The 16,686-nt window shown below is 47.1% G+C and overlaps 1 protein-coding gene and 1 pseudogene across 2 annotated transcripts in view; both read left to right on the forward strand.

Annotated features, from left to right (window-relative positions):
* The first annotated feature begins 725 nt into the window (after window positions 1-725).
* The window catches only part of ARHGEF3 (Rho guanine nucleotide exchange factor 3), a 158,171-nt gene continuing 142,210 nt past the window's right edge, over window positions 726-16,686 (forward strand). Inside the window, exon 1 of the mRNA XM_080675326.1 lies at window positions 726-884. Within this exon, the coding sequence (XP_080531452.1) occupies window positions 825-884 (60 nt within the window). The 5' untranslated portion in view covers window positions 726-824. The remainder of the gene's footprint in view (window positions 885-16,686) is intronic.
* LOC308250627 (large ribosomal subunit protein eL14-like) lies at window positions 7,786-8,931 on the forward strand (annotated as a pseudogene). The gene is made up of 2 exons: window positions 7,786-7,830; window positions 8,245-8,931. The product of its transcript is annotated as a large ribosomal subunit protein eL14-like (transcript).

Genomic DNA, 16,686 nt, shown 5'->3' on the forward strand with positions numbered 1-16,686 from the left:
CTGTGAAACCGTCTTTCTCGCTCAGAGAATCTGGGTTTTGTAAAAGGCAGGGAACTGGGGCAAGGTGTCCAGTCTGGTAAGATCCCCAGCTCATCAAATGAGAAAAGCCAGCCAAGAGTTATTTCCATAGTAACTCTGAGAAGAGCAATGAGACCTCTTGTAAGCCATGTCAAAAGCTGAAAGGGAGGTTTCCAGAAGCAGCTATTTGAAGAAGCTCTGAAGAGAACATTTGCCTAAGAAAAAAAAGCAACAGATGGGTGCAGCACTCACCACTGCTCTCATTTATTGAGTTGCTGTGAAATTGGGACTCGGTGTGGGCTCTGCGTCCGGGCAGGGCCTCCGACTTTTGGGTTATTGATTTCTCTTTGAATACCCCAAGCTCTCCTCCCAGTGTTCCTCCTCCCTTCACTTCACCCCAGCGTTGGGTCTGCAAAGCTGCATAGTGAGGGCAGGATGTCCTAGCAGCTCACCCTTCAGAGCTGCCAAAATGCCCAGCACAGCTTTAGGTGGGGACCCAGGGAACATGGTTTCTTTCTTACAGGCTGGGATTGTCAGCCAGGAACCGAATTTCTTGTGTCCCTTTGAATGCCCAAAGCGAGGGTGCTCCGAGAAGCAGCAGCACGGCAGCGGGCGAAGAAACCGCCAGAGCTCTTGGCTGGTGTGGTTCTCAGCTCCTGACACTTGTAACTGATCGCCCCTGTCACTTCCTGTCATACAGCCCAAGTAGGGGGAGGAGTTCCTTCAGGGAAACCATGCTCTACTCTGCTCGGAGTATCCCGTCCGCAGGGCTCCGCCACAGCTAGGGGCCGGGGACTCCCGGGTGGATGAGGTGGATGAGGTCGGAGCGCCCCATGGTGTGGTGTTGCTTCTTTGTCCGAGCTCAGGTAAGCTCCCTGCAGCTGAGCTGGGGCTGGACCAGCTTCCAGTGCCCACCCAGGCCTGGCTGAGCGGTGCCAGGAGCTGAGGTGTAGGAGGGCGCAGCTGTCTATTTCTCTCACAAGAAACTGAGCAGGAAGCTCAGTTAAAAACACTTGGAATGGTGGAGGCAGACTTCTGCCTCACTTTAGTCTGAATCAGAAAAGAGTGTGGTTGAGTTTAAGACCACAACTGGTTGAGCTTGGTGGAGATGGTGAGTTAAGCGGAGCACCTAGGTGTCAGCGTGTCCCTGAGCATCTGTGATTGGAGGAGAGCAAGGGGAGGTGGGCCTTTCACTCTTTGCCCACGATGCTGGTATTTTAATTTTTATGAGACCCGTTTTCAGTTAATGGGGGAGAAGAAAGGATGTAGCTGCCTTCTGTTTTGTTTGTTTGGATCACAAAGTGGATTTCCAAGATCTTCCCTTCTTTACGTTGGAAGATGGCTGAAGTCAGTTTTGCAAGTTCATTTTGCTCGAAGCAACCTTTTTTTGTAGGTTTCCTTAAAGTAATCCTGGTGTTTTGAATATATTCATCATCGGGAAGATGAAGTCCGATAATATCAGTGGAGACTCTGACTTGCTGGTGTTCTCATTAAGAGTGTGGGTGCCTGGCATGGGTTATTTCAGGAGAGGCTAAAAACGCTTGATTTCTATGGGCTAATTAGGAGCCCGAGGCTTACTCTCTCTGTCCGTTTTATTCATTTGTTTGTTTGTTTATGGGTAGGTATTAAAGCTTTGGAAAAGCCAAAACTATAGTCTAAAGGAAATGCCCATTGCTTTTTCTATTCCTCTCATCAGAATTGTGTTTCAGAATTGTAATGCTAATTCCATCTCTTTGGTGCATGACCATTACAGACATACATTTTTATGTTTTTTAGTCTTTTCATGTGATTTGGGTGGTCTCATTGTATATCTTCTTTCCCATCTCACTCACCAAGCTGTTTGTTCACCCGAAAAAGAATAACATTTTTAGTCTTTTTATGTGATTTGGGTGGTTTCATTGTATATCTTCTTTCTCATTTCACTCACCTCGCTATTTGCTCACCTTATAAAGAATAACTTTTGAGCCTTTGAGATATGGAAATGGACAACATTTAAAATGATTTACCACATTTCAGTGCAACAGTGCTAGGAACTAGTACGATAATAGCTAACGTTTATTAGATACTTTTCATGTTACTAAGCACTTTATTTGCATTAGCTCATGAAATTCTTATAGCACTGTGGGGTTTGGCTATTAGTATCATTGCCATTTTGCAGATGGTAAAACTGAGGCTTAGAGAAGATAAATAATTTAATTTGCCCAAGGTTACCTAGCTGGTTAATAGGGGATCAGACTTCAAATTCAGGCATAAGGGATCCAGAAGTGACATTCTTAGCCATTATGCGCCACATGATGATTTTAATGATGGGTCCCTTCCCACATCTGTCACACGCAGCATCTTTGGTGATACTTTACTTTTTAGTACTTTGGCAGATCAGCCTGTTTTGGTGGATGTTTGCCGTGGTCCAATTAACACCGACATAAGAGGTCCTTGTGACAAGTCACCACCTTCTCTGGACTCAGTTTCCCCACCTCTCAAATGGATATGTCTCTAAACTCATTTTAGCTCTTATATGAATCTTAGGTATGCAAATACCTTGTCAAAAAAGTAAAATATAGTTCTCATATCTTCCCCATTTCACAGACAAATCATTTAATGAGTGCTTTTAAGTGCACATTTCCCAAGAATATCATTGGAACTCAAAATGTAATTGTCTGGCTAGCTACTGACCTTTATTCTGCTCTTGAAAATATTATTAAACGAATTTTTATTTCTTGGCTCTGAGAGTCTCCAGGAAAGGACCTGGAGGAATTGGGCTGGATGTGGGAGGGGCACTTGGTAATTGGATGTGGAGGGTGAGTAAGGGAGGGGAGAAGCCTGTGACAGATCTCATGCATTCATCCTCTGAGGTTTGGCCATGCTGGTTCTGTATCTGTGGAGAAATGATAGAATGTAATGGTTAAGGGCATGCTTTTAAACCACAGAGATTTAGGTCTGAGTCAGCTTTGCCTCTTAGTAGCCATGCAATCCTATGTGTGTTATCAAACCTCTGCGAATCTGTTTCCTCCTCTGTAAAATGGGAATAATAAATAGTGTCTACCTTTAGGATTGCCACGAGGGGTAAATGAAATGACTCCTGATGGTGCCTAGCACAGAGTCAGTACTCACAAAAGTGATTTATGTCGCAGGTCTTATTGACCATAAAATGGGTTGGTTGCTACCAGAAAAAAGAATCCTTCGTGTGTGCATAAGGGCTTAGCGACAACAGGGCTGTGAAACACCTTCTATCCTGCAATAAGGGTGGCCCTGGTCTGATTTTGTGGAGGGAAGGAAGCAGCATATTCCACAGAAGGTCGGTGCTTCGTTTGAAAGTGCCGATTCCAGCCATGTTTTTACAGCTTTCCCAGAACGCCAAGTGGGAGCCACAAAGGGGAAGTTGATTCAAACCAGATCCTAAACAGGCTTCTCTTGATGAAACACTCAGAGGTGACTCGCAGAGGCGAGGTCAGGGTGCTGACCCCTGAGTGTCCACCAGGACAGAAACAATGGGTGACTCTAGGACCTAAATATAGACTATGTGGATGTCACTTAGGGAAATCAGCTCCCGATGCTGCCCAGGAGGGTAGGTCTCTTGGGGAGAGCTCAGAAAGCAGCCCCTTTGCTCTGTCAGCCCCGAATAAGTTTACCCATTATTCTAGCTTCTCATGCCTTGAGCACCTGCCTGTTTGGCATGTTTATGTCCCCATCCCTACCCTTCCACATCTTGCTGGTGGAGTTTATCGCCTCTCTCCCTTACTCCTTGCAGACCCCATGCAGCCGCTGCCACAAACTCCAGGTGCTCCCGCCAAAGTGCTCCTCATGGAGCAGTGGCTGGGAGTCAGGAGTTTAGGGTTCAAGTTCTAGGTGTTGGGGTTCACCTTGGGCAGTGCTGAACTTCCTGGGTCCAGATTCTCCAGTAGAGACGTGCTGTTAAGAACCTGGGTCCTGGAGGGTGACAGTCTGGGTTCTGACCCTCCCTGCCACTTAACCTCGGGAATTTCCTTACCTCTCTGGGCCTCAGTTACCTTCCCTGCAAAATGGAAATGACACTAGTATCTGCCTCAGACACTGGAAGGAGTTTATAAAATATCTGTGAAACCCTTAAAACTAGTGCATCTTGTCAGTGCTCAGAAAACGCTATGATTGTGATTGTGATTTGTAGGGAAATGAGACTTGATATGGGTCAGTGTTTCCTAACCTTCAGTCATGTTTCCCATACCCACATACCACTTGTACTGTTATTTTTTACTTACTCTTTTTCTTTAAATTCGCTACTTGTTTTTTAACTTGGGCTGATCTTAAGCAATAATAATCCTGACGTTAGTCAACACTATAGTGTGTTCCCTAAAACATTACAATAGATGCACCCAGGTCTACAGCATGTGGTCTGAAGTGATATTGTGTCACCGGTACGTCCACTTCCCACACTTTGGGGACTGTGGAACCAGTGGCTCCGAGTGCCTGAGGCCTGGTTGCTGCCTGCTGGTGATTTTGACCATGCTCATCCCACCAGACGAACAGCACCGATCCTTTCACTCATCAAACACTGCCTGAGAACCAGCGGGGTGCTTGACTCAGTGCCAGGTACCAAGATGGCCAAAATATGGGTCTCTGTAGCCCCTGCTGTCTTCTTTGAGTGGGACTTTCCCAGCCCAGAGAAAATGGAGTGGAGAGAGCCATAGAATGACTGAATTGCTGAAATGGGAAGGGAAGCCAAAGCCACTCTCTGCCTGAAATCTCTTGATGAGGGCAAAGGAGACTGTCTCAGCCCACTTTTGCTAAGCAACAACCACCCCAAACTCAGTGGCAAACAACAACAAGTATTTATTTTTATGCTCATGTTATCCTATATAATAAAAGGATAATAGGCAAATTGTCCCCTCGACCAGGAGTTTGACCAGGAGGTGGGGCCAGCCCTCTAACTGCCTGTGGCCCCTCCCCCTGGCCGGCTCCACCCCCAATCATCCCCCCCACCCCAATTAGGGGTGAGGCCAGCCCTCCAACTGCCTGTGCCCCCTCCCCCTGGCCAGACCCTACCCATGCACAAATTTGTGCACCTGGCCTCTCGTAGACAATAAAACTGAGACCTGTAGAGGTTAATTCACTTGCCCAAAGGCACATGACTATTAATAATAATGATAATATTTTCCTCCAAGCAGATGACTTACGCTCAGATACAATTAGGTTTCATTCCACCAGTACCTGGTTAAAAAAACAGTCTTTATTCTGACCCATCAGTTTCATGGCTCACGTTACAAATACATGGATGACATATATGCCAAGTCTCCACTGTAGGACCATTGTGGTGTGGGTCCTTTAGGGCAGAGCTCTGTCATCTCTTCCTCTAGGTCAGTGGTTTTCAACCTTCCTAACGCCGCAACCCTTTAATACAGTTCCTCATGTTGTGGTGACCCCCAACCATACATCGGAAAACACAGATATTTACATTACGATTCATAACAGTAGCAAAATTACAGTTATGAAGTAGCAACGAAAATGATTTTATGGTTGGGGGTCACCACAACATGAGGAACTGTATTAAAGGGTCGCGGCATTAGGAAGGTTAAAAACCACTGCTCTAGGTCTTCCCTTTCCACTTTGTCCCTCAGCCCTCACCCAGAGCTGTGTGTTACAGACTGCTGAGAGTGCAGGATGGTTGGGGCAGAGACAGGGAGGGACATTTGTCAAGCCAGGGGGTCAGGTCAAGCCAAGGGTGGAAGGCGGCGTAGGGTTGGAGCAGGGGAGGGATTGGTTCCTGCACCGTCCTGGAACTCTTATTTGGAGCCATTCTTCTATTCTTAGTTTCGAAGGCACTTTGTTCTCGGGTGCATTGTTTTAACAGCAGCCAGGAAATCAGTCCCTGCTCGGGGTCAGCAGTGCCCCTGGTTCCTGCTGGGGCCGCCCAGGTGGGAAGTGTACTGGTTTGTTTCAGGGCTGATATTTCATCATCAGGATCATCGCCGCCCTTTCTCCGCTTTTGCCCACCCTGTCTGCACGGCACAGGGAAGGACGAGGAGGAAAAAAAGAGCCTAGTGAATCTATTCTTCTTTGTAGCAATAGTAGTAAACTACACTTACTTCTGTGTAAAAAGAAGAATGCTAAAATCCGGGTCTCAACAGCAGAACACTGTGCCCTCTGAAAGAACACATGGCATTGATGTAATTTTAACATTCCTAGTAGCCACATTAAAATATATGCAATTAATGTTAATGATGCATTTAACCCAATACATACATCCAAATGTTAGCATTTCAACATGTAATCAGTGTAAAAATTACCAAGGCCCTGGTCATCGTGGCTCAGTTGGTTGGAGCATCATCCCATGCACCAAAAGGTGGTGGGTTCAATTCCCAGTCAGGGCACATACCCGGCAGCTTCTGGGAGGCAACTGATCGATGTTTCTCTCTCCTCTCCTCTCCTCTCCTCTCCTCTCCTCTCCTCTCCTCTCCTCTCCTCTCCTCTCCTCTCCTCTCCTCTCCTCTCCTCTCCTCTCCTCTCCTCTCCTCTCCCCTCCCCTCCCCTCCCCTCCCCTCCCCTCCCCTCCCCTCCCCTCCCCTCCCCTCCCCTCCCCTCCCCTCCCCTCCCCTCCCCTCCCCCCTCCCCTCCCCTCCCCTCCCCCCTCCCCTCCCCTCCCCTCCCCTCCCCTCCCCTCCCCTCCCCTCTCCTCTCTCTCCAAAAAAGTTAAAAAAAAAGTGAGATTCCCTGCTAATAAAAACATTTATTAAGAAGACATTTTATTTCCTTTTTCATACTAAGTTTTCAAAATCAAGTGTGTGTTAATAACGTTTGAACAGCTCTGAGTTCACTCGCCACATTTCAAGTGCTCGGTACATGTGGCTCATAGTAGCCTCTGGAGAGTGCAGGCCTAGAGCAGCAGCATCCAGCAGAACCATCTAAACAGCTACATGCACCTCATAGCTATCATATTGGACAGTGCAAGTCTAGAGAGTTGGTCGTACTAGCAAAATACTAATTATTCATTAAACTTGATCAAAGCACTGTTTTCCATTTACCACATTGGCAGAGATTAAAAAGTTTGGTAACACTGTTTGGCATGGGTAACAGGACCTTTCACACATGGCCAATAGGAGAATAAATTAGAATGGCCTTTATAAAGGGAGGACAATTTGGCAATGTTTATGAAAATTACAAATGTACATTGCCTTTGGCCCAGCAGTTCCATCCTGAAAGTTGCAGCCTTTTATGTGTGTAGAGTAACTTATATAGAAGGATATTTGCTGCAGCAAAAGATTGGAAACCACATACATGGCTAGTCATTAGGAGACTAGTTAAATAAATTATGGTACATTTTAAAAAGGTAATTTGCAATTATTGAAAAATGTGAAGCCAATTTGATGGTGTGGAAGGCTGTCCAAGGCATAGTGTTGAGCAAGAGTAGAGCAGTGCATGTAGCATGATGCCATGAGGTTAAAGAAATGACTTATTTTTGTCTAGAGCAGCTCTGGATGAATGTAAAAGAAACTGATCACAGTGGTGCCTCCTAAGGGTATACCATACAATGACAAATTTTGGAATTTCAGTCACTTGAATTATCTGCTCAAAAAATAAATATCTAAAACATACAAAGAGAAAACTCTAAGGGAAGGGTGAATCAGAGAGGGCTCCCTAGAGGAGGTGACCTTTGGGCTGGATTGTGAAAGATGCATAGGAGTCCTCTGGCAGCAGGAAGGCTGAGGCTCAGAGGCGTGAACGAGCAGGACAGGTTCAAGCACCTGTGTTTTCCCAGTGGTGGGGAGAGGTCTCAGTGTGCAGAGTAGGGTAGTAATGGAGTTTGGACAGGCACTGGATTGGCCAAATGGGAAGAGTTTTGTGAGCAGAGTTTGGATTTAACTCTGTGAGCCAAAGGCAGTCATTGACAGTGTGAAGGAAGTGGGAGATGACATGATTGGCGTGTGGAAGACAACGCTTGGCAAAGGAGTGTATGATTTGAAACCATGGTTCTCTGTGTCGTCAGGGACCCCTAGGAGTCCCCAAGACCTAGGAACTATGTAATTATAAATCAAATTTTTCTTCATGTGTGTCAACCAGGATAGCAATCTCAGGTTGATCGCAGAGGCAGGTGTGGGAAGCCAGCTGTTTTCTGTGCAGCCAGACATTAGGAGAGTTGTGAAAGTAGAGAACAATGCTTCTCTTCTCACTATGTATTTTGTTTTGAAAAATATAGTTACTTTTCATTAAAATGTGGTAAATAGATTAATAAGTAATATACTGTTACTTTAAAAGAAGGAGTACTTTTCATGTGCACCGTTGGACGGGCCTTCTTCTTCTTCACTGGACACGACCAACGTGGTGTTCAGGTGCTTCGTGGAGGTTGGTTGGGTGGCCTCCACCTCTTCTGGGCCTTATGCTGGGAAGCTGGTCATGACTGTAGATGTTATTGATCAGAACAGGGCTTTGGTCAATGGACCTTGCCCTCAAGTGAGGAGACAGGCTATGCCTTTCAAATGCATGCAGCTCCCTGACTTCATCCTCAGGTTCCCACACAGTGCCCACTAGAAGAATGTTTGATAAGCCTGGCAGAAGGCAGATATCAGTACAAAATGGACAGCCACGATATGGGTCAGGAAGATTGAAGCCAGGGGGGGAAAAGCCAAGATGACAGGTTTTGTTCATTACAAAGTCATGAAGGCCAAGAAAATGAGGAACTGAATAGTCAGGCTTCAAGTTAGGAAGCTTCAAAAGGCAGCTCTCCTGAAAGCTTCTCCCTAAAAAGCACCTGCTGCTAACGGTGCTGCTACTGCAAAGGTTCCAGCAGCAAAGGTGAGCACTGTAGGCAAGAAGGCTGCAGCCCAGAAGGTTCCTGCCCAGCAAGCTGGAGGCCAGAAGGCAGCACCTCCAAAAGCTCAGAAGGGCCCACAAGCTCCAGCCCAGAAAGTACCTGCTCCAAAGGCATCTGGAAAGAAAGCCTAAGGATATGAGGCTATTATCCTATTCCAGTGGCCCGGTGCGCAAACTCGTGCACATTGAAAGGAAATTACTTAGAAGAAATATTTTAATGTCGCTATTCGCCCTTTCTCTATAATAGAAATGTCAACCAGATTCACGATTGACAATGACAGATCGAAACACACATGTGCACTTGGTGCCAGCAAGAGCTTTATATGTATCACGCATACGTGAGTCAACTTAGCCTTTTATAGATATAGAATAAATTTGCTTAATTAGACCTGCTTTCTGACTTAGCTGAACATTTTCCAGCCCAGTGAAGCACCCCAACTTCTCTTTCAGGTAATTGTCAGCAACACAGCAGTAAATATCAATATGAAGCAGATTATTATTGTAGATCACGCAGGGAGAACAAAGGGTAAAATATTTAACTGCAGCAGTGTTTGACTATATTCTATGCAGTGAGAAAACCTGAAGTCATTTTCAAGTTCTACCATTTCTTCTTTTCAGTTGGGTCAAGTTTCTAAGCTTTCTAAATCTCCATTTTCTGGCTAATGAAAAGAAAATAGGTCCACTGTATCTCCTATCTACCTACTTCAGGACTTCTGTGAGGATCAAATGAGATGAGACACAGGAAACCACTTCACAGACATTTAGTTAAAGTGTGAAATGTTTGCACCTGGCTATAAAGCAAGTCATGTTCCTGGGCTGAAGAAACTGCAAGGAGGCTAGTCGCTAGGGAGAGGAAGCGGGATGTTGCTACGTGATGTCATTACCCAGATGGTTGGACACTTAGCATATTAGCATTTTATATATCTATAACAATCTACAATAATAAAAGCATAATATGCTAATTAGACCGGACGTCCTTCTGGACATCCTTCCAGACGACCTTTTGGATGAAGCCAGGGCTGCAAGGGAAGCCCAGGTCCTGGGTGCCAGAGGGAAGCCAGTGCCGGCAGCTGGGGGAAGGAAGGCCTACTCTTGTACGAATTTCATGCATTGGGCCTCTAGTCTATATAATAAAAGCCTAAGTGACTGTTATGGTGGAACAACCAGAACCACTGGTCGCTATGATGCGCCCTGACCACCAGGGGGCAGACACTCAATGCAGGAGCTGCCCCCTGGTGGTCCGTGTGCTCCCACAGGGGGAGCACCGCTCAGCCAGAAGCTGGGCTCACGGCTGGTCAGCATAGTGGTGGTGATGGGAGCCACTCCCACCTCCGTGGCAGCGCAAAAGAGCAGTGAGCCAAGTGGTAAGGAGCAGCAAGCAGGCGGGGCGGTAAGGAGCGAGGAGGACTGCAAGAGGAATGTCCAACTGCCAGCTTAGGCCAGATCTCCAGATCGGGCCTAAGCTGGCAGGCCAACATTCCCCAAGGCAGTGGTTGGCAAACTGTGGCTCGTGAGCCACATGCAGCTTGCAAGCCGCGGTTTGCCACTCTGTTGACTAATGAGTTTGCTGACTACTGGGATAGGGGCTTAATCACAAGGAACAACAACAGCCTGTAATTATTGGAATCGAGAGTCGAGGTCAGTGGTCGGCAAACTCATTAGTCAACAGAGCTGCAAACCGCGGCTCGCAAGCCGCATTGGCTCACCAGCCGCAGTTTGCCAACCACTGCCCCAAGGGGTCCCAGACTGTGAGAGGGCGCAGGCCCAGCTAAGGGACCCCCTTCCCCCAGTACACAAATTTTGTGCACCGGGCCTCTAGTATAGATATAAAAGGCTAATATGCTAAGTGTCCCTCCTACTGTCCAACCGGTCGCTATGACGCACACTGACCACCAGGGGCAGACGCTTAATGCAGGAGCTGCAGAGCTGCAGTGACTTGGCAGTGGCATTTCTCTAGTGATGCACCCCAAAACCAGAGAGGAGGGAGCCCAATTCCTCACAGGGCTTGCGCGATTACCTTCGGCCATTGGGTTATGTTGTTGCTGGGGCACTGTTGGCTCCGAATCTGGTTTACTGCACACTTGCATTGGCATTCCACACCCTGTACAACAGCAACTTTGCATGGGGCTGTCGGAGAGCTGGTTTCGGCCTGATCCCCACAGGCCAGGCCTAGGGACCTCACCTGCAGGAGGGACCCCCGCTTACTCCGCAGATGCTGGGGAGGGACCACAGGAGGTTGGCTCCAGAGTGTGTCCAGCCCATCTCGCCCAGTCCCACCCTTCCGGCCACCTAATTAATTTCCTTTCGTGCACCGGGTCACTAGTAAAGATAATAATGGCCCTAATCTGTGTGGCTTGGTTGGTTGGAGTGTCATCATGGGTTTGATTCCTGAGCAGGACATATACCCAGGTTGCAAGTTTGATCTCGGGTTGGGGCATGTGTGGGAGGCAGCCAATCAGTGTTTCTTTCTCTCTCTTTTTCTCTCCTTCCCCCTCTCTCTAAATTCATAAACACACACACACACACACACACACACACACACACACACACACACATACACACACATGTCCTCAGGTCAGGATTTTTTAAAAAAAAGGTAGTAACGATTTTTTTTGGAAAAAATATACTTTTTAAAATTTCTTTATTTTTCTAATACTGCAAATATTTATATAAACCACATAAACAAAAGCTCTTTGGAGCACAGTGATTTTTAAAAGTATAGAGAGGTCCTGAGATTAAAACAAAAAAATTTGAGAACTATTGGTCTAGAGCAGCCGTGGGCAAACTACGGCCCGCGGGCCGGATCCGGCTGTTCTATCCGGTTCTCTTGCTCTCCCCTCCGCTCCTTTACTTTGAATTTATATTAGTTCACACAAACACTCCATCCATGCTTTTGTTCCGGCCCTCCGGTCCAGTTTAAGAACGCATTGTGGCCCTCGAGTCAAAAAGTTTGCCCACCCCTGCTCTAGAGGCAAAGAGGCCCTGTGTGCCTGTAATTCTGGTTGGATCAAAAGAAACTGCCAGGGAGCAAATGCAGCTATCCCAACGTGAGTCAGGGAGGCGGCATGAGCGGCAGTGCGGGAGCAGGTGTGCGCTTTATGTGTCTGAGTGCAACGAAATGGTGTGGGCAGGTATGTGTGACAGGGGACGCTGGATTGATGGATCGGTTTTGGTAGGTGGGAATGTCGCTGCATGCCCTGTGCCCTATTTCTGCACTAATAGACATGTATGTTATTTCAGTCCTTTGCTGTTATAAACATCCTGAACATCCATGCACACGCTGCTTCCAGTCACGTGCAGGAGTTGCCCTAGAGCAGTGGTCGGCAAACTGCGGCTCGTAAGCCACATGCGACTCTTTGGCCCCTTGAGTGTGGCTCTTCCACAAAATACCACGTGCGGGCGCACACGTACAGTGTGATTGAAACTTCGTGGCCCATGCGTAGAAGTTGGTTTTCAGCTCTCAAAAGAAATTTCAATCGTTGTACTGTTGACATTTGGCTGTGTTGACTAATGAAGTTGCCGACCTAGAGCGTCTCCCTACAAGTGGAATGCTGGGCAGCCAGGCACGTGCATCTTTGGCTTGGCTGGATGATGGCAGGTTCCTCTCTCACCTGGACCATACCTCCAGCCCTGCATGAGAGTCCCCATTTCTCCAGCCCTTAGAATTATCCTACTTCTAAATTTTGCCAATCCAATGGATGTGAAATGGCACCTGGCTGTTTTAACCCCTACCCCACCATCACCCTTACACCCACTCCCCACCTTGGAGCATAAGATACTAAGCTCTGAATTGTACACGCATGTACGCGCACACACACACACACACACATTCATATAAATATACATGCATATGTCAATCCTCAGTATTCACAGATTCTGTATTTGCCCTCTTACTAAAATTTATTTGTAAACCCCAAATCAGTACTCACAGCACTTTTGCAGCCATTCATGGACACGAACAGAGCAGTGAACATTTGAGTCACCCGGCATGCACCTTCCCAGCTGAGGGCCGACCAGGCAACACTGCCTTCTTGTTCCACTTCTCATACTGTAAGCAAGTGTCTTTTTCATGGTCTGTTCGGTGCCATGCTTTTCATATTTTTGTGTTTTTGGTTGACTGCACTGTTTACAATGCCCTTCCTCCCCACCCCCAATCCCCCCCCCCCGGAGTGCAGTGCTGCCACGCTGCCCAGGTTCCTGGGCACGGGAGGCTGCGGGGTGCCTCACAGAGCATGTACACCTGTTAGATGGGCTGCCTTCCGGTGCACGTTCTATTACTTGTTGTGGGCCAGAGGATGGCAGGAACTTACCCCCATATTTCCTCTAGGAGCAGTAGTTCAGCATTCACTGACTTATTGCTCACGGAGACTTATAGAACTTAACCACCACGAATAACAAGCCCCCACTATGTGTATGTATGCATGTGTGTATGCACATATGTGTGTATATATGCATATGTGTGTTCTTCCTCACGCTTCCTCTCTCCCTTGCTCACTCTCCTTTTCACCTCTTTTCTTTCTTCTCCCAATCCCTTGCATTTTCCGTTCTCTGTCATTGACCATTGGTCTTTCTGGCATTAGCCTTGAGTCCTCAAAAGGTACCCAGGGAAGGTGCCTCTGTCCATTCGTCCAGTGCACGTTTGTGGTCACTTTCTTTGTGCCGTGCACTGGGCCATGCTGGGACCTGAGCACCAACCTTGTGTTTCAGAAGTATCACCTAGAGATGGGATTGTTGCAATATGTGACTTCGAGGCAAATCGAGAATCTCATATTTACTTCTAGAAAGTGTTTCCCAACCTCTGCCATTCTCATTCCCACTTCCCTCCCTGACCAGCAGTCTCCTTGGCCGCACGTTTTCATACCGGCACACAATATCGGAAGGAAACTTGAGAGGTCACCTGGACCAGCGCCCTTATTTTACAGATAATGAAACTGAGATCCAGAGAGGGAAAGTGAAATGCCCAAGATCACATAGCTAGTTCGATGGCCTTAAAAAATAGATAACAACCTGTTAATAATTGTTCCCTAGTTGATCTTTTTTACTACTTATGCATCAGGTAAAAGAGAGATAACATCAGTTGTGATCTGGCAACTTCTGATAAAAAATTTCTAAAACAGATTTCTGCACATTGTGTACATTGTAATCAAGCCAGAGAAAATATACAAATATATAATTTAAAAAACTATTTAGACTGAAACTTTTTTTTTTTAATTGAAGCATTTCATAGATATGTTTGCAACATAAAGAGCTTTTAAATTCTTTGTTTGGGTGGTTTTCACCATCACATATCCTATATAATAAAAGCCTAATATGCTAAGTGTCCGGTTGTCCGGTCATCCGTTCAACTAATCAAAGCGTAATATGCTAATGATATGCTAAGACCACTAAACCACTTGCTATGATGTGCACTGACCACCAGGGGGCAGATGTTCCAACCAGTAAGTTAGCTTGCTGCTGGTGTCCAGCCAATGGGGACTGAGCCGAGACAGGCCAGACATGCCCTGGAGTCCTCCTGTGGTCCCTCCCCGGCTGGCCAACCTCCCACATCCCTCCCAGGCCCCAATCGTGCACCGGTGGGGTCCCTCAGCAATCCAGGCTGAGGGACCTCCCCCCCAGTGCATGAATTTTGTGCACCTGGGCCTCCAGTCTTTTGTAATAGACCCTTATGAGATGTCGTATAGCTCTGAGAGCCAGGACTGTGACAGCAGAGGGGGAGAAATCTCCCACAGAGCCAACCAGGAAACAGATCCAGTGGACCTCGCTTCCCACTCACTCCCCAAACCCAACCCTCCACGCCCTCCCCTCCCAAAAAGGGAAAACGTGCCCAGTAAAGATAACGTGCCCATCCTCAAACAAAGCCTGGCTGACTCTCTGGGTCCCCCAAGTGCTCCCATTTCCTGTGGCTAAAGTTAGACCTATTAGATACGAATTTCATTTTTAATCCATGACTGGGCAGACAGGGCCACAAATCCGCTCCAGAGAGGATGGGGAGAGGAGGAGGTGCTCTGCAGTGCTCCCAGGGGAGAGGGGACCAGAGCGCTGCTTTGTCTGTACTTGTCATGAGCAGCAAACATGCATGGGATGGTTACTTTGGGTGACAGTCATGAGACTGAATTTCCACAAAGAAAGTGTTCCCTAAACCTCATTTGTGAATCACCTTTTACCATAGCCACATAGAAAAACACTTGACATTTTCAACAAAACAAACAGTTTTTATATTTATCTTCAATGGAAAGTTTATACTATCATGTTCAACAAAAACCAATATGCGTGCCATACATAGACTATAACTAGGAAGATAAATAAGTAACACAAAAAAACGGTGTAACTAGATTCTAGAAGATGCTATTGCAGCCAGAAAAGAAAGATTGAGGTTGGTAAGCATTAGGTGGGTATTAAAGGTGAGATAGCCCCCATCTGAGCTTTTCTCCTTCCAGCTGGACAGTGAATTAGAAACGTAATAACTTTCTTATTATGTGCTCTGAGGCTGGGTAAATCCTTTGGTAGCAGACTCTCCCACTCATGTCCCCTAGACTCACTCCAGATGCTACCTGCAGAGTCCCCTGTGCCCACCTGTGGCTACCTGTGTTCTCTACCTGAGGGGTGTCCAGCCAAGAAAGTTAACATCCCAAGGAGCCCCCTTCATTGAGGAGAGGCAGGAGTTGGTGGGTTGAATACTTCCCCTCCTCACCCCTCCACCGGAAATCATGAGATATGTTCTACAGTGTATCGAGGTTGGACCCCAGCTGTCCCCGGCCGTGACCTGCCAGCTCCACACCCTTTCGTGGCTTCCCTCCCTTTCCCACCTCACTGCCCACTTCACACAGTTCTTCCTGGTGTTCACGCCCATGTAAACAGCTGGTGCCTAAGTCTTTACCCCAGGACCTGCTTTGAAGAGAACCCAAACTAAGACAACTGGTAAGCACACTGCCTAATGTGATCTCACAGCCATGGTGGCACCAGGCCTGTCCTTTGGGAAGCCCTGCCCTGAGGTATACACCCAAATAAGCAACTTAGCATTTTTTTTCTTTAAAGTCCAGATTTACATTACATTAAAACGTTTAGTGTTCAGCTCTCTCTGCCATTTTCTCTAACATATTGGTGATACTCTGTGCTGATGAGTAACGTCGTTTCCACGTTCGCTCTTCTTCTTCCTCTTCGATATTATTACAGTTTGCTAATGAACCTGGTGTTCCTGAATTTGCCTGTAAAGTCTTCACTGTGTGGCATTTATTGGTCGTTTGCCAGTGTGAGCCGTCTAGTGAGTAGAATGGCACTGTCCCCCTGCAATCACTCAGAGTAGATGCTCACGGATGATGAATCAGCGATGAGCTCCGGCTGAGATGCAGCGGGCTAGTGTGGCCAGACCCACTACCGGCCAGGCTTTTGCAACATCCTGAGGAGAGCCAGGACTCCAAACTTAGGGAGATTAAAAAGGCGCTTCTGCAGATGGAGCTTCTGTTTCGGCCTGAATCCCATGAGCAGGTTCAAAGCAGAACTGATGTTCTAATGCGGAGAGGGTTTCTTGTCTTCAGCTTGGGTTTGTGCTTGGAATGTCTGGTCCCATGAACCTAGACTGTTCAGAGAGTGGTGAAGGCCAGGGTGAACTGTACCTCAGGATATATCAAAGATGCAGAAACATTTATTTTCATTTTGTTGTTTTGTTAATTCTCACCTGAGGATATTTTTCCCATTGATTTTTAGAAAGAGTGGAAAGGAGGGGAGGAGGGAGAGAGAGAGAGAAACATCAGTGTGAGAAAGGCACATTGATTGGTTGCCTCCCATGTGCCCCAACCAGGGCTAGGGATTGATTAAACCTGCAACCCAGGTACGTGCCCTTGACCGGGAGTTGACCCTTCACTGTGTGGGCCAACACTCTAACCCAGG

Source organism: Plecotus auritus (genome assembly GCF_963455305.1).
Source record: "Plecotus auritus genome assembly, chromosome: 6".
Lineage (NCBI taxonomy): Eukaryota > Metazoa > Chordata > Mammalia > Chiroptera > Vespertilionidae > Plecotus > Plecotus auritus.